The sequence below is a fragment of the Rhododendron vialii genome, chromosome 5a (genome assembly GCF_030253575.1).
Source record: "Rhododendron vialii isolate Sample 1 chromosome 5a, ASM3025357v1".
In the NCBI taxonomy this organism is placed as follows: Eukaryota; Viridiplantae; Streptophyta; class Magnoliopsida; order Ericales; family Ericaceae; genus Rhododendron; species Rhododendron vialii.
The window spans coordinates 10136992-10154449 of NC_080561.1; the positions used below are offsets into that span (position 1 = coordinate 10136992).

At 38.7% G+C, this 17458-nt stretch overlaps 1 protein-coding gene across 1 annotated transcript; it reads left to right on the forward strand.

Moving 5' to 3' along the window:
• The first annotated feature begins 6787 nt into the window (after window positions 1–6787).
• Window positions 6788–13908, forward strand: LOC131327057 (cysteine-rich receptor-like protein kinase 5). Its single transcript, XM_058360051.1, has 8 exons — window positions 6788–7365; window positions 9646–10036; window positions 10594–10749; window positions 10854–10975; window positions 11844–12054; window positions 12264–12504; window positions 13046–13196; window positions 13279–13908. Exons 1-8 carry the CDS (start codon window positions 6844–6846, stop codon window positions 13588–13590), a joined length of 2106 nt encoding a protein of 701 aa, XP_058216034.1. The 5' UTR covers window positions 6788–6843; the 3' UTR covers window positions 13591–13908.
• Window positions 13909–17458: the final 3550 nt, after the last annotated feature.

Below are 17458 nucleotides of genomic sequence, written 5' to 3' on the forward strand. Positions count from 1 at the left end.
TCGAAGCTACCGGAAGCTTACCGTAGGAAGTTATTCCGTTCGACCGCCGACTTATCTTTTCGTAGCCGCCCTATTGGCTACCGCCAAGAAAAACCGTAGATTTTTCCATCCTCACTATCTCTAAGTATACGTAGAATGTCCCTAACTGTTTTCTTTAAGTATACAAGGTTATCTATCACCTATAAGGCTTGGAATGCATGATAGTTAACAAACTTATTTTCGCTAATGGAAGTTTGAGCATGTTGGAATAATATACTTTTACTCTAATAAACATATGTTGTTTTGAACTCCCCACAAAGGAAGAAAGAACGATTTTTGAAAGATAAGACTTTACTGTTTGGTAGAAGTATTCATATTTTGATCTTTAGGATGGTTATGAGCATCTATACATGAATTGCTTGCATTACTTATCTTGTTGTAAAGCATAAGTGATTTTCACTCCAAAGACGTCCGTACATGTGGCGTTATGCTTTAAGTTGTGGTTTGAGTATGATGATTAATATAGAGTTGGATGATTTTGCTAGTTTAGTTTCAAGATTATAATGAATGATTTATGATTGCGTATGTGAAAAGTCCTACCGCAGAGTCGTTGCATGAAAATGAGACACAAAAATCGAGAAAGTAGAAACATGGCACCTAGGGTGTGTTAATGACAAGACATGTTTTGAAACCGCAATGTGGCTGGACTTGGTAGCCCATTGCGTGTATGAAAACCGCAATGTGGCCGGACTAGGTAGCCTATCGTGTGGATTGCAAAAATCGCAATGTAGCCGAATTTGGTAGCCCATTATGTGTATGAAAACCGCGATGTGGCCGGACTTGATAGCCCATCATGTGGATTGCAAAAACCGCAATGTGGCCGGACTTGGTAGCCTATTGTGAAGATTGCCAACGGGGCCAGACGTGGTAGCCTCATTGGTAATATGGCTTGATTATCCGCGGAGGGGAGCCAATGCAAAGTTTTTTGTGCCAATGGAAACCCGGTGTGACGGAACCATTGTGAGGATACTCGGGAGACCGGAATGGCGGAACCGAGGTTGGGTGTGTTAAAACGATTTTGGAAGTGTTGACTTGGTAAATGAAAGGTGAAACCAGTGACACGATTTACGAAATGTTGCGTAGGAGAAATTCAGAAATCATAAACACCAACGATAGTTGATTAGCGAATGTGGATGTGTTATTGTTAGATATGCATATACTTCGTGGAAATCGTTAATATTATGATCTAATGTGTGTACGTTAATGGGTTAGTGGATATGGATTATTCTATTGAGTTCTCGTAACTCATGGTGTTACCTTTGGTGACCCTGACATATTATACTGGTGGCGACGCTGGTATAATGTGTTAAACTTTGTAGATGATCCAGGTAAGCTGTACACCTTGGAGGTCTTTGGAGCTGAAGAACTGGCTAGGATGGAGGAGCAAACGGAGCTGTAATATGGAACCCTAGTTTCCCTCCCTTTTGTAATGAAAGTACTCTTATGGAGGACGTGATGTAATAATGAGCCAAACTTTATTTTGAAATTTCAATAAAATTGTCTATTTAACGTACCCAGAGGCGTTACATAAATGGTCATTGTAAATGTGTGGATAGATGGTAAATTGCATTTTCCCCCCGCGACACCCCACCCCCCCGACCCCACACCGATTTTCCTGGATTACCCCCGGCCCACCTCCCCTAAAGTACCCCACTTTTTAATTTCTTTTTTTATTTAATTATTTTTATTTTATTTATTTAATTTCTATAAATACACTTTTTCTATATTAAAAAATATAATTCAAGAATTAAGTGCTTCAATTTTCAATTCAGTTGAATCGGGGCAAAGTTCATATTTTTTTGATCATTTTATTCTAAATGATCATAATGAATTTTTTGCTATAAGGTCTTTCAACAAACACCCTAAGACTCATTATTTAATTTTAAGGCTCTCTTAGGGTGTCCATTGAAAGTCGTTGGAGCCAAAAATTTATTACAACCATTTATGATGAAAATTATAACACTTATTTTTTTAACTATATTTTTTAATATGTATATAGAAAAAAAAAACAGTCGGATTCAATAGAGGCAATGCTTAACCCTCATACTTAGAGTGTGAACAAAAGACAAGTATCAAAAATGTTGATTCGTGTGCCAAGATAAGGCAGCGATCGGCTGGTCCAAAAATGTTGATTCGTGTGCCAAAAATATTATTTATGAAAGCTATAAAAGGAGGACTTTGTGTTTCAACTATATTTTTTAACTAAAAAATTGAAATACATAATTTTTAACTATATTTTTTAATATATAAATGGTGTAAAAAAATAATTGTTTCAAATTTCAATCCATTTGAACCGGTACAAAGATGTTATTTTTCTGACCATTTCATCTTAAATGGTCGTAGTAAATTTTTGACTCTAAGACCTTTCAACGAGCACCCTAAGATTCTTTATTTAGTTTTAGAGTTCTCTTAGGGTGCCCATTGAAAGGCCTTAAAGCGAAAAATCTATTACGACCATTTAGGATAAAATGATCAGAAAAATAACATTTTTGCACTGGTTCAAACGGATTGAAAATTGGAACACTTATTTTTGTAACTATATTTTTTAATCTGTAAAGGACAAAAAAAGGAAGAAAAAAAACAGTCGAATAAATATGATCAATTGAAACACTTTTTTTTTCTCTCAATTAATTTACAAAGCCTAGAAATTAATAGACTTGAACCTATTAATTGTCTTATAAGTAGTCTTTCCTAGATTTTCTAAGTATACATGCATACTAGCCTAGATAATCACAAAGTCTTGCACCTAGAATAGAATGACAAGAGAGGGAAAGGTTTTAACATGCTTAAAAGTGAAGGTAAATGGGAAAAGAAACAAATAAAGAAAATAATAGAAAATGAAAAAAAAAGGATTCAAACCGGAAAGAAAAAAAAGGAAATAAAAAGAGAAAAAAAATCGAACCGGAAAGAAAGAGGGGGCCCCGCTCTAGTCTTGGTCCGACAATCGGAAACATTCACTTCGTAGAGCTCATCGAGTTGAACAAGTATGCAAAAAATTAGTTTGATATGATATCTTTAAGTGTCTGATTGGAACATATATATCTTGCCAATAATGAGTTCTAGTATAATTGATCAAGTGTTTTGGATCCATTCTTTTCAAGACAAAAAGGTTTCAATTAGGCACTTAATGATATCAAATTGAGCTGATTTTTTATTTACTTGTTCAACTCAACAAACTCTACGAAGTGAACGTTTCCGATCGTCGGACCAAAACCGGAGCGAGGCTCCCTCGGCCGGGACAGCACGCTGCTGTCCCTTCGCTGCGGGACAGTACCCGGGGTTGGGTCGGGGGGTGAAGCACTGGATTAATTTTCTCAGGTTTGGAGCGGTGGAGAGAGAGAGAAAAGTAGAACACCGTGTAATTATAGTGAGTGAGAGAGAGAGAGAGTGCACGCGGTTATAATTTTTGAATGGGCCCCTCTGCGTAGAATTTAATGGCAAAAGGTAATACGAAAAAGATCTCCTTTCTTCCCCCTTAATTAATTAAAGTTCAATCCATTGCTGATCAGTCAAAAGGCCAAAGATGAAACAATAATAAAAAAAGATCACTATACATTAAGGACGTGTTTGATACCAAATTTTAGGACGCCACTATTCGCAGCCCTTTATTTTCTCTCATAGTTCGTTAAAAATTTTCAATTATACTCGACAGTTAGTTACCGAAATTGAGATATATTTTCAGCATCCAATTACCGAAATATAATATTTTTTTCAACAGCTATTTACCGAAAATGTATGTTCGGCAGTTGTTTACCGAAAGTTGAACATATTTTCGACATGTAGTTACTGAAATATAAATTTGTTTTTAACAGCTATTTACCGAAATGTTATTTATGATTTTCAACAACCATTTACCGAAATGTAGTGGGTTATGGGAAAAAATAAAAGACTGCGAATAGCAGCGCCCAAATTTTATTGCGGAGAAATTTGTAAAGAGGTGTGGTTAGAATTGGAATTGTTATTAGCATTGAGGTGGGTGTAATTATTAATGAGGATATAAATAATTGAAAATTCTAAAATCAACTCAATGGGCTGACAATACTAAGTGTGTGAATGTGTATTAAAGGTAGTAAAAGGTACACAAAAATATGTGTTTTCCTTATCTTCTAGTGTGCTTATCGTCAGCCCAGTGGGCTGACAATAGCAAAGCCGACAAATAATTTCTTCATAATTTGTTTTGCACATGAGGTCAAGATTAGATCTTGGGATCGGTAATAACATGTTTGTTTTTGCTAGAATGAGATAGGATTAAAATGAAGAAGATAAGGATATATGTACGCGTGTGCGTGTATGTATATAAAAGTACACCTCTACTACCAGGAAGGGGAGCAGTCCGTGCACAAACCAAAAGTTCTAGTAAATAGCTTACAATACCATCCATGTTGTCAGGAAAAGGGAAAAAAAAACACAAAAAAAAAATTTATGAGTACACCATTAGGTGTATACCAAATGCACAAAAATGAGCCGCTAAAAGAAATTGGGCCAAGAACCGATTAAAATCTTATCGAGTGGCTCTGATTATTTATGTGGAACACACAAAATGCCATGCGCATTTGGTGTACACCTATTGGTGTACCAGTGAAAAATCGAGTATCCTTTCGAATTTATTTCTGTTAGTTTAAGATTTCCACATTATAAAATATTAGCATAAAACTTGGGTTTATTTAAAAAAATTAAATACAATTACAAATAGTTTGGTACCGACCGATAATGATTGGTATTAGAGCCAGAACGGAATTGCATCTGTAAGATGTCGGATTTGATAAATATTGGTACCTACCACCCGTAAGAAATGAGATTTTTATAGACCTCAGAGGAGGTGGTGGACATAATTAAATTCAAGGTGGTTATGTTGATTAAAGTTAAGTTCAATATTATGATGTACTCCGTGGAGGATTTCAAATTGTTTTTAGATGGTATTCGGTTGCTGAAGCTGTAATCTGTTTTGGCATTTATCATTCAACTTCGTGCTGGATGATTTAAGTTTCCCCCTCCCCCGGTTGAGTTTTGAGCACTTATGCTCCTCAACCTTCCCCCTCGATGTATCCTTTCGAGATTTATAAATCTTCCTTTTGGCGAGAAAAAAAAAAAAATTGGTTCCTTTACTTTTTTCTTAACGTGAAGTTAAAAATCCAAGGACATTGGTATATATCCTAAATTATTCAGTCATCCACCATGTATACACATTGACATGAGTTTGAAGACAAAGGGTGGACCTTATATCAATGTGGCGGTGGGACGGTGGGATGGGGTCACTTAAAATTGCTTTTGATTTTGAAAACATTGTCAGGTTCACACTCTTTTCACAAAAAACTTGTTCCTAAACAATCCAGATAATTTTGACTTATCTTTTTTCTTTTTGTAATTAGCTTATTCTCCGTTTAAGTAAATTATTTTAGCTTTTGATTAGAATATTAAGTTTTTGGTTCATTTAAAGATCAAAAATTGAAATTATGGACCGATCTTCAAAAATATTGTTAATAAACAAAAATAATATTTGAAACTATACTTATCAATTTTTCCATAAGTTTATCTTGATCAGACTTAAGTGAACTTCTTGGTAGTTGCTGCCTTGTTTAACATAACCTTTTTTACCTGTCCATCTCTCTCCTAAAAAAAAAAAAAATAACCTAAAGCTCTCAAAAATTAAAAGTATAAAAGAAATCCAATTTAAAATAAGTAATAAATCAATGCAGAACTAATAAACATGTAACGCCCCGATTTTTAGAAAATTAATTTAACAAATTTCTAACATTTATTAAATAGAAATGAATATAAGGTCATTACAAACTCTTAAAATCCATAAATTCAAATTACATATATTTGTTTAACAGATAGAGGTGGACACTAAGGTAATCTATTTTTCGTATCCTTCTTTCTTCTCAACAAGTCTCTGATCAACACCGTACTCTGTACTACACATGCACATCTCTAAACTTTGGCATAAGATGCCAGGGCAACAAAAGGTAGCACCGTGAGCAATTAATGAGTTTTAAATGTGAGAGAAACTTAGGCTCCGTTTGTTTCGATGTAAAATATTTTACAATATAAAATGTTTTTCATATAAAATGTTTTTTTAGAAAACAAATTTCAAACTTTTATTTTTTGGTGTTTGGTTGGCACTTGAAAATGTTTTTAAAAATCAACAAAATAGTGTAGAGAAAGAGAAGAGGCTTAAACGGTGGAGAGATCTGAGAGGGGGGCTTAAACGGTGAAGAGAAGGGGCTTAAACGGTCAGGACTGACGATCAAGAAAACTGAGCAGTGAGAATTGTAGTAGCAGACAGCGAGTTCATTTCGAAAAATAATTTACAGAAAATTTAAAGGTAAGTCATTTTCATTCAATTAATGAAAAATGTTTTACATGTAAAATATTTTTCTAATTTTTTACACAACCAAATACCAAAAAATAGATAAAATATATTTTACCGAAATATATTTTATGCCCAAACAAACGGAGCCTTATTCACGGCTCTGGGCAATCTCAGCAGTCCAAAAGTATTTGGACGACTTGTTTGTAATCCGGATCGTCCAAAACACTTTTAGATAGCCGAGATTGAGCGTCGTAAAACTTATTCACAGCTCTTCCGTGAGACCGTGAATAAATTTTTCTCTTTAAACACATGTTTAAGGTTGACTTTTTTGTGATGGGAAATGATCTTAAACGAGGTTTAATAAAAAATGATCGATCACGAACCAAACTTTTTGTCATGGCATTGTCTATATATTTTCCCCCACGGAACGCCTCTCCATCCCAAATCATTCACGTGGACTCAGCGTTGATCGACGAGTTCGATTGATAACCATGGCAGCCTCGAGAGTCCCTTTGCCTCTTTACACATTTTGCTTGCTTGGCCTCCTGAGCCCCTCAACAACCGTAGCAGCTGAGCCCCAATTTGTCGATAAACTTTGCCCAGTCGATCCACCAAGCACAAACGATCACTCCGCTGATCACCACCTGACCACCACCTTACACTCCGATCTCTCCTCCGCTCTCTTCTCCAGTCTCTCGACAAACCCCACCGCGCTCACCAACGGCTTTTACAGCTTCACCGCCCGCAGGCCTACCAGCGATGCCTCTTACGGACTCTTCCTATGCCGCGGCGACCTCTCCCCCGCCGACTGTTTCGACTGCATCGTCTTCGCGACTAAAGATGTAACCACACGGTGCCCCGGATCGAAGCAGGTCATAATCTGGTACGACGAGTGCATGCTACGCTACTCCAACGTCTCCATCTTCGGCACTCTGGACGTATCGTACCATAGTGGTTCCACTAATGATGCTATACTCATAGAGGACCTCGATTTTCCTAGCGTGTTGAGAGGGGTACGTATCTGAGTGGCTTTAATCTCTACTTTTAATTTTATAGCAGTTCAAAAAAAAAAAAAATCTATACTATATTTGTAAAACTTAACATTGAATTAAAAGTTAATCTACTTTTGTATTAGGAGTAATTGTCAGGACTACTTAGATTCTGTTTGATTTTAGAAGAGCTATATTATTGGTTAAAGGACATGATTTTTAGTTAATATTTTTCATTAAATACCAAGTCTTTTCATTAGAATTTTGACATTACGAGTCTTTTCATTAGAATTTTGACATTAACTCCCTCCCGACTCTCTCTCTATCTCTCGAAAAGCCTAGGGTTTTCTACCGCCTTATGCCGCCGAGTGGGAGGCGCCACCTCTCCCCTCCTCCCTCCGGGCTCCCCTCTCTCTCTCTCTCTCTCCCCTTATCCCTCCCCTCCCATTTTCTCCATCTTTCCCACCCTTCCGATTCGTTTTCTCTCTGTTTTCGGATATTCACAAAATCGAGCGGAATGGTAGCGAGTTGGTGATGACGGTAGTCTGCGATGGCGGTGCTTGTAGTCTTCTCAGCGGATGTCTACCTCTTGCCGTTTCAGGGAGCCGATTTGCTGCAGCTTCACGGCGGATGCTTCAAGGGTTTTGATCTGTTGAATCTGGTTCTACGACTCTCGTTCCTTCGTCTTCTCCGGCTCAACTTTTTTGTTTTGGAACCTCTTCCCTCGTCGTGTCTGCTACCACCATTTCTCGACTGTTAATCGGCCTGTTGATCCCCGATCTGAGTTTCTGCTAGGTTTTTTGATTTTCGCTTAACGGCAAGGGATTTTCGGGTTGGATGGAGCGATTGGCATTGGCTACTACCGTGGCTGTCGTTGGGCGGCCCGGTTCACGCCCAACGGCATGGTGCAATATCCGCAACAGCAATAGTTTTGATGTTCTGGGCTTCGATTACATCTTCCGTGGGATGGTCGGTGGTGGTTTGGTGGGTGCCGACGTAAGGTTAGGTTTAGGGTTTTCTTTTGGGATGGGCTTCATCGTTCTTTTTGAGCTTTAGGGCTTTGGGTTCACTTCTACAATTGACGATAATGATCACAGTTATTAACTGTGATCGTATGTCTTTAATTACGGTCTTAAAACCGTAGTCTTTCCGGATGTGATCGTAAGTCTTTTACTTTAGATCACGGTAATAAATTGTGATGGAAAGTTCAAAATGATCACACTTATTAACTATAATCGTATGTCTTAAATCATAGTCCTAAAACCTGATCTTTCCGAATGAGATCGTAAATCTCCTACTTTAGAATAAATCGTGATTGAAAGTTCAAAATGATCACGCCCTAAAATGAGATGGAAAATCATTACGCGTGATCTTTTATTGGCATCTACTAGACCATCCTCTTGTCTTGGCGTTGCTGAGTTTCAAACCCACGCACCCTTAATTGATTTCGCAAACACTTACCTAGCCAAAAACTTCTGTTACATTAGGAAAACAAAAATATTTATACTTGCTTCTTAAAGTGAGAAAACTTTTCATTTTCTTAAAATTTGTTGAATTATTGAAATGCAATTAACATGATATTAAAATATAAAAAATACAGACTTGATACCAGTTTTCTCTTTCCGAAAATGTGCTCTATTTTTTGTAGTAAAAAAGCAAAGTATTTGCCAAAATGTCATTTTATAGAATGAAGAGTGGAGATTTATGCACAAAGATGGGATAAATCTGGACCATTTGTTTATATATATAATTCAAAAACCACCGCTCCCTATTATATAGATTGGATATAATATCTTTTGCATTAATTGACAATTGCAATGCACGTGTGTAATTATTTTCGTCTATGAAAGAATTTGAAATTTTTTTACTTGACAATGTAAAATAACTTTAATTTTTGGCTAGATCAAATCAAAATAAGTCATAATTTTAGAGATTGCTATACTAATTATATAAATAATAACCATATTACTTTTTATATTAGTAAAATATTTGAAATGGCAGGAGGGGCCGGAGCTACTCCGGGCCCTATAAACCTCCGCCAATGGGTGTCAGTGAAATTTACCCAAATTTAAGAACTCTTTCCTTAATTCCTACCGATCATAACCGTCTACAAAAGAGGAAGGGAAAAATTATTCACTAACTACAACTGTTAGATGAGTTGAGAGGATGAAGTGGGTTAATTAGTTTGGGTTTGCATCATATTATTCTTATTCAGTTATGGAAGTTTTGCATTTTTTTTACTGGGATATCAAGTTTAAATTTTTGCCTAATGACTAACCTATGCTATCTATCACACTTGACAAGGTCTTGGACAATATAGTTGCTCAGGCTTCGAGGGGAGACTCGAGTAAAAAATTTGCTACAGAAGAAAATCTCTCTATGATTAATCGAAAGCTGTACTCACTAGCACAATGCACGCCAGATTTATCTACTTCGAATTGCAGTGACTGCCTTAGTCAGTGCACCGATAATCTATTCAGCAAATACAGCGGATATTCGTATGCCATGTATCGCTTTCCAAGCTGTAATGCCGGGTTTGCCACTTTCCCATTTTATAGCACGTCCACCGCAACTCCGCATTCGCCTCCGCCAGTCCTTCCTCCACGTCCGCATCCGGGTTTGCCTCCACCAGTCCTTCCTCCGCGTTCGCCTGCTCCAGTCCTCCCTCTGCCGCATCCTCCTACAAGCAATCCTGGTAAAACTCCAAACAAGGCATTTAGATAATTCATGTATATGATCTTTAGAAAGCATGGTTTAGGTTTTAATTTTGAAGATTTAGAATTCTCCTCTATTCTTAATTACAAACTGATATATGAAATGAAACGTACTCCCTCTGTCCCTTTATTAGAGTCCAATATTCAATTTCGGGTTGTCGCTTAATAAGTGCCTATTTTGTAAAGTTAATGAAAAAAAATAGGTACATTTTTCATTTTGCTGCTATAAGTAGATTCATCTTTGAAATATTAGTGAATAAAAGTGTAATAATGATGTCTTCATGGATGATAGTTATCGAAAGTAGAGGTAAAAGTTGATGTGAAATAATGAATGATGACGTTTTCTTGATAAATTGGAGTTACGAAACTAGACGCTCACAAAGAAACAAAGGGAGTTGGTTTTAAAAAGGGGCACTATAGCTAATAAGTAAATTTATTTATTCGGTGTTTAGTCCTTTTAGGAACGTTAATTTGTTATGAGAAGTCTTCTATATATGTTATTGAAGATCTAATGAAAGTAGTGTATTTTGTGAAGCAGGAAAGAAGGGAATTTCTTTCAAAGTGCACAACCTCATTGCCATCGTAGTAGTTCCGATCGGGGTCTCTATTATAGTGCTTTCCGTCGCATGTTTCTGTTTCATAAGTAGGAGGAGGGAAAAGAAGAAACTTAAAAACAATATTAGAGAAGATTCTGGTAAGAACAATCAAAAGAAAGTGAGAGAGGAAAGATAAATTTTATAAAAAAAAAACAAAAAAAAAAACATGTATTTTCTTGTTTTGACGTTTGATATGGTACAGTTTGGACTGAAATCACATCAGTAAAGCCCTTGCGATATGATTTGGGTGCGATTCAAGCTGCCACAAACAACCTCTCGGATGAAAATAAAATTGGCGGAGATGGATTTGGACCGCTCTACAAGGTATGAAATCCTTTCTTCGTTTTTTGGTACCATACGAAAGTTTCACGGCAAATTAAGTTCACTTTGACTCCCTGTGATTTCGGTCATGTGCGGATACACTTCTATGATAGTGTACACATAATGCCCATATGATTTGTGAAGTGTGCACATAATACCCAATTCCGTCCCATTTAACGTCAAGTGTGACGAATGCCCATTAAAAGTCCAATATAATCTCATCTTCTCTCTTGATTTATCTTCTTCCTTGAATCATACAATCCATTCCATGTACCAAAATATTGATTTGAACCCTTGAAACTGTAGAGTACGATGTATACCACATCCATACCAAAATTCTAGCTGATCAAAAAATAAAAATCTCATGGTTGAATTGAATTTATTATGAAGTAAATTTCAATTTCAAATTTAATATTCATTTTAACGAGTATTAGACCACTAAGTTATAGATATCTGATCGAGTTAATTTTTCACAGAGATACTCTATTCTTTGATTAATATATTATGAACGGCTCGGATTGGATTTTGATTAGATTCAAGAGACTTGTGAGATACAATTCCGTTAAAATAGACATTATTGGCTGTTATGTGCATATTTCACAAACCACATGGGTGTTATTTGCACACTTTTAAAATATAGAGGGTGTATCCAAACATGACCCAAACCATCGGGGTCAAAGTGGACTTTGCCCAAAGTTTTAAATATAGTTCAGACTTAAATGTTCATGTTTTCACAAACCATAGGGGTGCCGTCGTGCCAATGCACAAAACTAAACCTAAGAGAGTGTATCCAAAAATGGCCCAAATCACATAGAGTATAAGTGGACTTTGCCCAAAATTTTACTAACTAGATTATTCTGTGTATCCTCAGGGATTACTTGGAGATGGACAAACAATAGCTGTGAAGAAGCTATCTCGAACCTCAGGGCAAGATATAGAAGAATTCAAGAATGAGGTGGTATCGGTAGCCACGCTTCAGCATAGGAATCTGCTCAAGTTACTGGGATTTTGCTTGGAAGGAGAAGAAAAGATGCTCATCTATGAACTTCCGCCCAACAAAAGCCTCGATTGCGTTCTGTTCGGTTTGTCCAATCTGAACAACTGTAGTTCTGAATATTGCTTTTCGATTTCACCGGTAACACTGAATTGCTAGCTATATATGTGTTGAACTTCTCAAATTTTAACAAGTAGTAATTACTTTTAGTTCATAGACGAGCCCAATTTAAAGTTCTCTTGTGTTTGATCAGTTCAAAACCAAATAACATAGATATGTTGTTCGAGCAATGTACAGATCCGCAACAACAACAACAACCGTTGGATTGGTCAAGACGTTACAAGATTATAAGAGAGATAGCTGGAGGGATGTTGTACCTTCATGAAGATTCTCAGCTTAGAATCATCCACGGTGACCTTAAAGCTAGCAATATTCTATTAGATGGTGATATGAACGTATATATTTCAGATTTTGGCATTGCCAGGATCTTAGGAGTGGATAAAAATCAAGGAAATGCAAGTGAAATCGATGGAACATTGTAAGTTATGTCCCCATAACCCATGTGTTAGATTTTCCATGACTTCGATTAATGGTTCTTTGTGCAATGACAGTGGATGCATCTGCACAATTATTCAAAAAAGTACCCTTGGAGTCGAACATAGAAAATAATTAAATTTAATATTGTATTTCCATATTTGGGCTGATTGGCCTTTTATTCTATTTGTAATGTCTATTTGATCTAGGTATTTAGGCCCATAGGTGGTCGGGTTTGGCCCGTTTTTTCGGGCTTGCCCATAAGGTGTTTGGACCTCAGCTTATTATTCAATCCTTGGTTGAATTCCCCTTCCCTCTACCTCCACTTGATGTACCCCTATCAAGTTTCTTTATAATATTTTTGCTGTTTCAAAAACATATTTAATGCTAGGCTAACTGTTTATGGACTGGTTTTTTCAGCTAGACTTTGGGCCATTATGCCCTCAACAATTTTGTATCTGATTTCATCAGAAAAGTTTGTTGCACAGATTTGTTATTTTCTTCTAAAATATATTGACAAACTAGTTGTTATCGTTGGCTTGTAGGGATCATATGTCTTCAGAATATGCGATGCATGGACAATGGTCTGTCAAGTCTGATGTGTTTAGCTTCGGGATCTTAGTTCTGGAGATTATTACTGGAAAAAAGAATAATGTCTTGTATCAATCAGACACTCCCATGGACCTTCTGAGCTATGTAAGTGATCAACTCTACCGCCTGATTACATACAATCTTCCTTTTTGTTCATCAACAAGACATATATAATGAATTCTTATAGGCTCGGAAGCTTTGGAGTGATGAAGCACCATTGGATTTGACGGATGCAACTGAGATAGGGCCTTATTCGAAAAATGAAGTCACAAGATGCATCCATGTCGCCTTATTATGTGTTCAAGATGATCCGGATGCCAGGCCCTCCATGGCAATCGCAGTTCCAATGCTCGATGGCTATTCTACTACGTTGTCGATTCCCCAACCACCTGCATTCCTCACTCAGAGTAGAACTGACATTGCGTTGAATCGGTCTAGGAGCAAATCAATAGTGTGGTCTGTGAATGAAGCATCAATCAGTGAGCTAGAGCCAAGGTAATATGAGTAGCATAGACCGATATCAAGCATTAAGTCTAGAATGGACACTATGTGGCATGAGATAAATAAGCAACAATGTCTCACAATGTTTTAAGTGGGAAAGCCAATATGGGCATGAATTTAGAGCCTCATATGGCTCGTTCTAATTTGGCCTTCTTTCTTTCTTTGTCTTTATTTTTTCTCCTTCAAAAGCAGAAAGAAAATGTACTTGTTAATTTGTTTTGTATTATGCAAAAAAATCCAAGATGAGCAAGAATTCAGGGCCTCATTTGGCTCGTTTTAATTTGGCTCTTCTTTGTATGTTTTCTTTTTAAGTCATAGCCCAAGAAATAAACTGTACGTGTTAAACTATCTGTTTTCTTTCAATAACCTATCTTCAGAAGCCGCAAATAAAAACAAGTAACGCTCTCTATTTGGAACAAAGGAAAAATGAGGGGAAAAGAAAGATAATGCGAGGAAATTTCACTATTCACAATTCTAGAATTGGTTATTTTTTCTTTCCTTTCTCTTTCTTATAATCAAACTATGGTAAAGGAAAATTTTTAATTTTTCTTTCTTTTCCCTCACTTTCCCTAATCTCTAAACAGAGCACAAAAGTTAAGGAGCTAAGGTCATCCACAGTGGTATAACCAAAAGATAATTGTTGTTAAAGTTAACAATATTTGTGCAAAAATGGCTCACAATGGTATAATCAAACTTAGCAACATCCTTAGAAATAATCAAATTTTGGGCTTTGAATAACCAAAACTAGCAACCTTTTTCAATAATCAAAATTTGTGAACCCCACATTACATAAGTTAACTAATTCCAAAATTTATATACACATGCATTTCAACTACTATTTTATTCTTCTCTTCTTCACTTGCTTTATATCTTCTTCACTTCAACCTGTGGGCATGCGTGCCCGTTTTCGGAATTTCCGGATTCCGAGACGCGAGGCAAGGGGCCCGGGTCGAGGGAGCGCGAGCGCGGAAAGCAAGCGCTCGCAAAATACAGAGTCGCCACTCGGGTTTTGAAGGTCCGACACCCAAGGAACCGTATTTCGAAGCACTTGCTGCGCTGTTTGATTTGAAAGAGTTAAGGAACTAATCCGTCATAACCATATCTGGGTTCGGGAGCCAGGTTACGAGAGGGGAAGGGTTTTATGGCACCCCTCTCGCCCAATCCGGAGATCGGTCTCTACTTAGGCATTTGCGAAAAATGTTTGTTTGCGATTCTGTTTCATTAATCAATTTTTAGCCAATTAGGGCGGGGGAACAGTTAATCGGGGATTAAAACTGTAACAGTTTGCAGGATGTGATGGATAGCATGCATGAGCGAGATGACGAGTAATAAATAGAACGAAGTTCAAAACATTGATCATACATCAAGACAGCGCTGTGTATGAGTTTGACACGAAGAAACAGCCAGCTTGCATGCGTGAGTTCATCCGCATGCAAGCAAACCGTCGCGCGACATTCCCATACACTCGCGCGGGTATTCATGTTTCACCAATGGTTTGAATTCCATTCCCTTCTGGGCTCTGGAAGGACCAGTGCTCACCCAGGTGCAAACCAAGCAGTTTATGGGTACTTGAAAGTAAACAATATTACAGCCAACAGATAGAAATATTATGAAAATGCAACCCCTAAACAGTGGGGGTGTCTTAAACAGAGGCCAAGGCCAGGTTGCTCATGCAAGGGCAGTACCTGGGAAACAGAGAACCCTCGCGCGACAGTATGAGACAGCCGCGCGATTGTTCTGACTGGACTTCCAGGAATTGCTTTGCATACTTAGGGCTCTGAGACATGTTCAAGAGCATCCCAAGAGCATTCCAAACCAAGAAGTGTTATAAACTAAGCCTAACAATGATTTTCAACATGCAAAACAGCAAAGCAGTGGGCTAAATCTCCTTTAAAGACTTTTAAACGAGCTATATGCACAAGAATAAACTTAAAGACCAGGGTCCCTTCCCCACGTGGTCCATTCTCACGCAGACAGAATCGTCGCGCGAGGATACGGGACCATCGCGCGAGGGTTTCCCAGCCAACAGCCCTTGAAACTCTGCCGGCTTTAGGGCCAGAACTGGTATCGATTACCAGCCTTGACCCTGCCAGCCCCCCTCAGGGGATCGAACAGTGAGCAGAAAGATATTATACCTTTGCTTTGAGTGTCTTAGAGATGGCTTGAATGATGAAATGGTGAGATTTGGAGGGTGATTATGTGGGTTTGAGTTGTGTGAAGTGTTTGTGCTTGAGTTTTTCTTCTTCTTTCTTGGAGAGAGCCTTTTTTGTAACCCTTTGCAAGGAAGCATAAGGGGGGGTATTTATAGAAGAAGGGGGTTAGTGGATGGCTAACCAAGCCCTTGTAACCAGCCAACAATGCTGGTTACAAATGCTTGGTTGAGGAGTGGGTGGCAAAGGTGATGGGAGAATGGGGGGTGAGGTGGTGCAAGGGGAGCCCCCCCAGAACGCTGTTCAGCTGAGAAAACGGGGTCACATGGGTCTGTAGGCCCCTGACCAACACGCAATCTGTGTGAAAATGACAGGTGTTGACCATCGCGCGATGGAGTGAGACCATCGCGCGAGGGTCCAGCCAACCCCGCGATGGTCAATGGTCAAAGCTTTGACTTTGACCACCACCTGGCAGACGAACCATCGCGCGAGGGTCCTAGATTGTCGCGCGACATTCAGACCAGGGTCTAGGTTCTGATTAAAGGTTTTAGGGCTAAGGATGGGTTCCTCACATGCCAAACTCAAGCCATTCCAAGTTCTCGGGACTGTTTCGACCTGACTCATCATCGGGGAATCAAGAAACCGAAGAACAAAGTAAAACGATCGGGAAGTCAGATTGGGGTGTCTACAGTAGTCCCTCTTTGACGGCACGCGGAGCACCATTGGCTGGTACGGGTAACGTCAAAGATTTCTAGACACCCATCCAATCCACCCAAAAGCCGATTTAAACGAAAAGTGCTAGCAAGTATATACAAATACCGTGCACCAACGGATCGGTGAGCAGATTGATTGCTGATCCGAATTTGGACGGATGGATCGTCGCTGATTGAAATTGGACGGATGGATCGTCGCTGATTGATAATTGGACGGATAGATCGTCGCTGATTGAAAGTTGGACGGATGGATCGTCGCTGATTGAAAGTTGGACGGATGGATCGTCGCTGATTGATAGTTGGACGGATGGATCGTCGCTGATTGAAAGTTGGACGGATGGATCGTCGCTGATTGAAAATTGGACGGATAGATCGTCGCTGATTGAAAGTAGGACGGATGGATCGTCGCTGATTGAAAATTGGACGGATAGATCGTCGCTGATTGAAAGTTGGACGGATAGATCGTCGCTAATTGAAAGTTGGACGGATGGATCGTCGCTGATTGACAATTGGACGGATAGATCGTCGCTGATTGAAAGTTGGACGGATAGATCGTCGCTGATTTTGGTTCGGGCAGACCACTGCTGGGGATATATCAATGTGTTTCGGATTTTTTTAAAAAGACTTTGACTCGTGATAATCCTCAAAATCGTTGTGGGGCCTAGGCGAAAACCCGTGTGCTTTGAACAGACGGATAAGCAGGATCGGGCTTGTCCAGAAGCTGCATTGGGCCGGGAGGCCCAACCAAACCATCGCGCGACATAGTCATACCATCGCGCGAGGGTTCTTTGTTCAGGCCTGGGTCTGCTAAGAGCCCAGACCCGGCCCGAACCTGCTTTCTCCCATACCATCGACGGGGACGTTCGAAAACCGCTCACAGCAGTTTCGAACTCCCTCCAACACTATTCTCTCTCAAACTCTTCCTCTCCAACCCTTGATTCCGTCCCAAAACCAAGCAAACCCACGTGTGTATCATCATCCATGGCTGATCACGACGTTACTC

Coding starts and splice junctions, on each gene's coding strand:
- LOC131327057 (XM_058360051.1), top strand. CDS start 6,844: ATGGCAGCCTCGAGAGTCCCTTTGCCTCTTTACACATTTTGCTTGCTT. Junction 10,750..10,853: donor CAATATTAGAGAAGATTCTG/GTAAGAACAATC, acceptor GATATGGTACAG/TTTGGACTGAAATCACATCA. Junction 13,197..13,278: donor CCATGGACCTTCTGAGCTAT/GTAAGTGATCAA, acceptor GAATTCTTATAG/GCTCGGAAGCTTTGGAGTGA.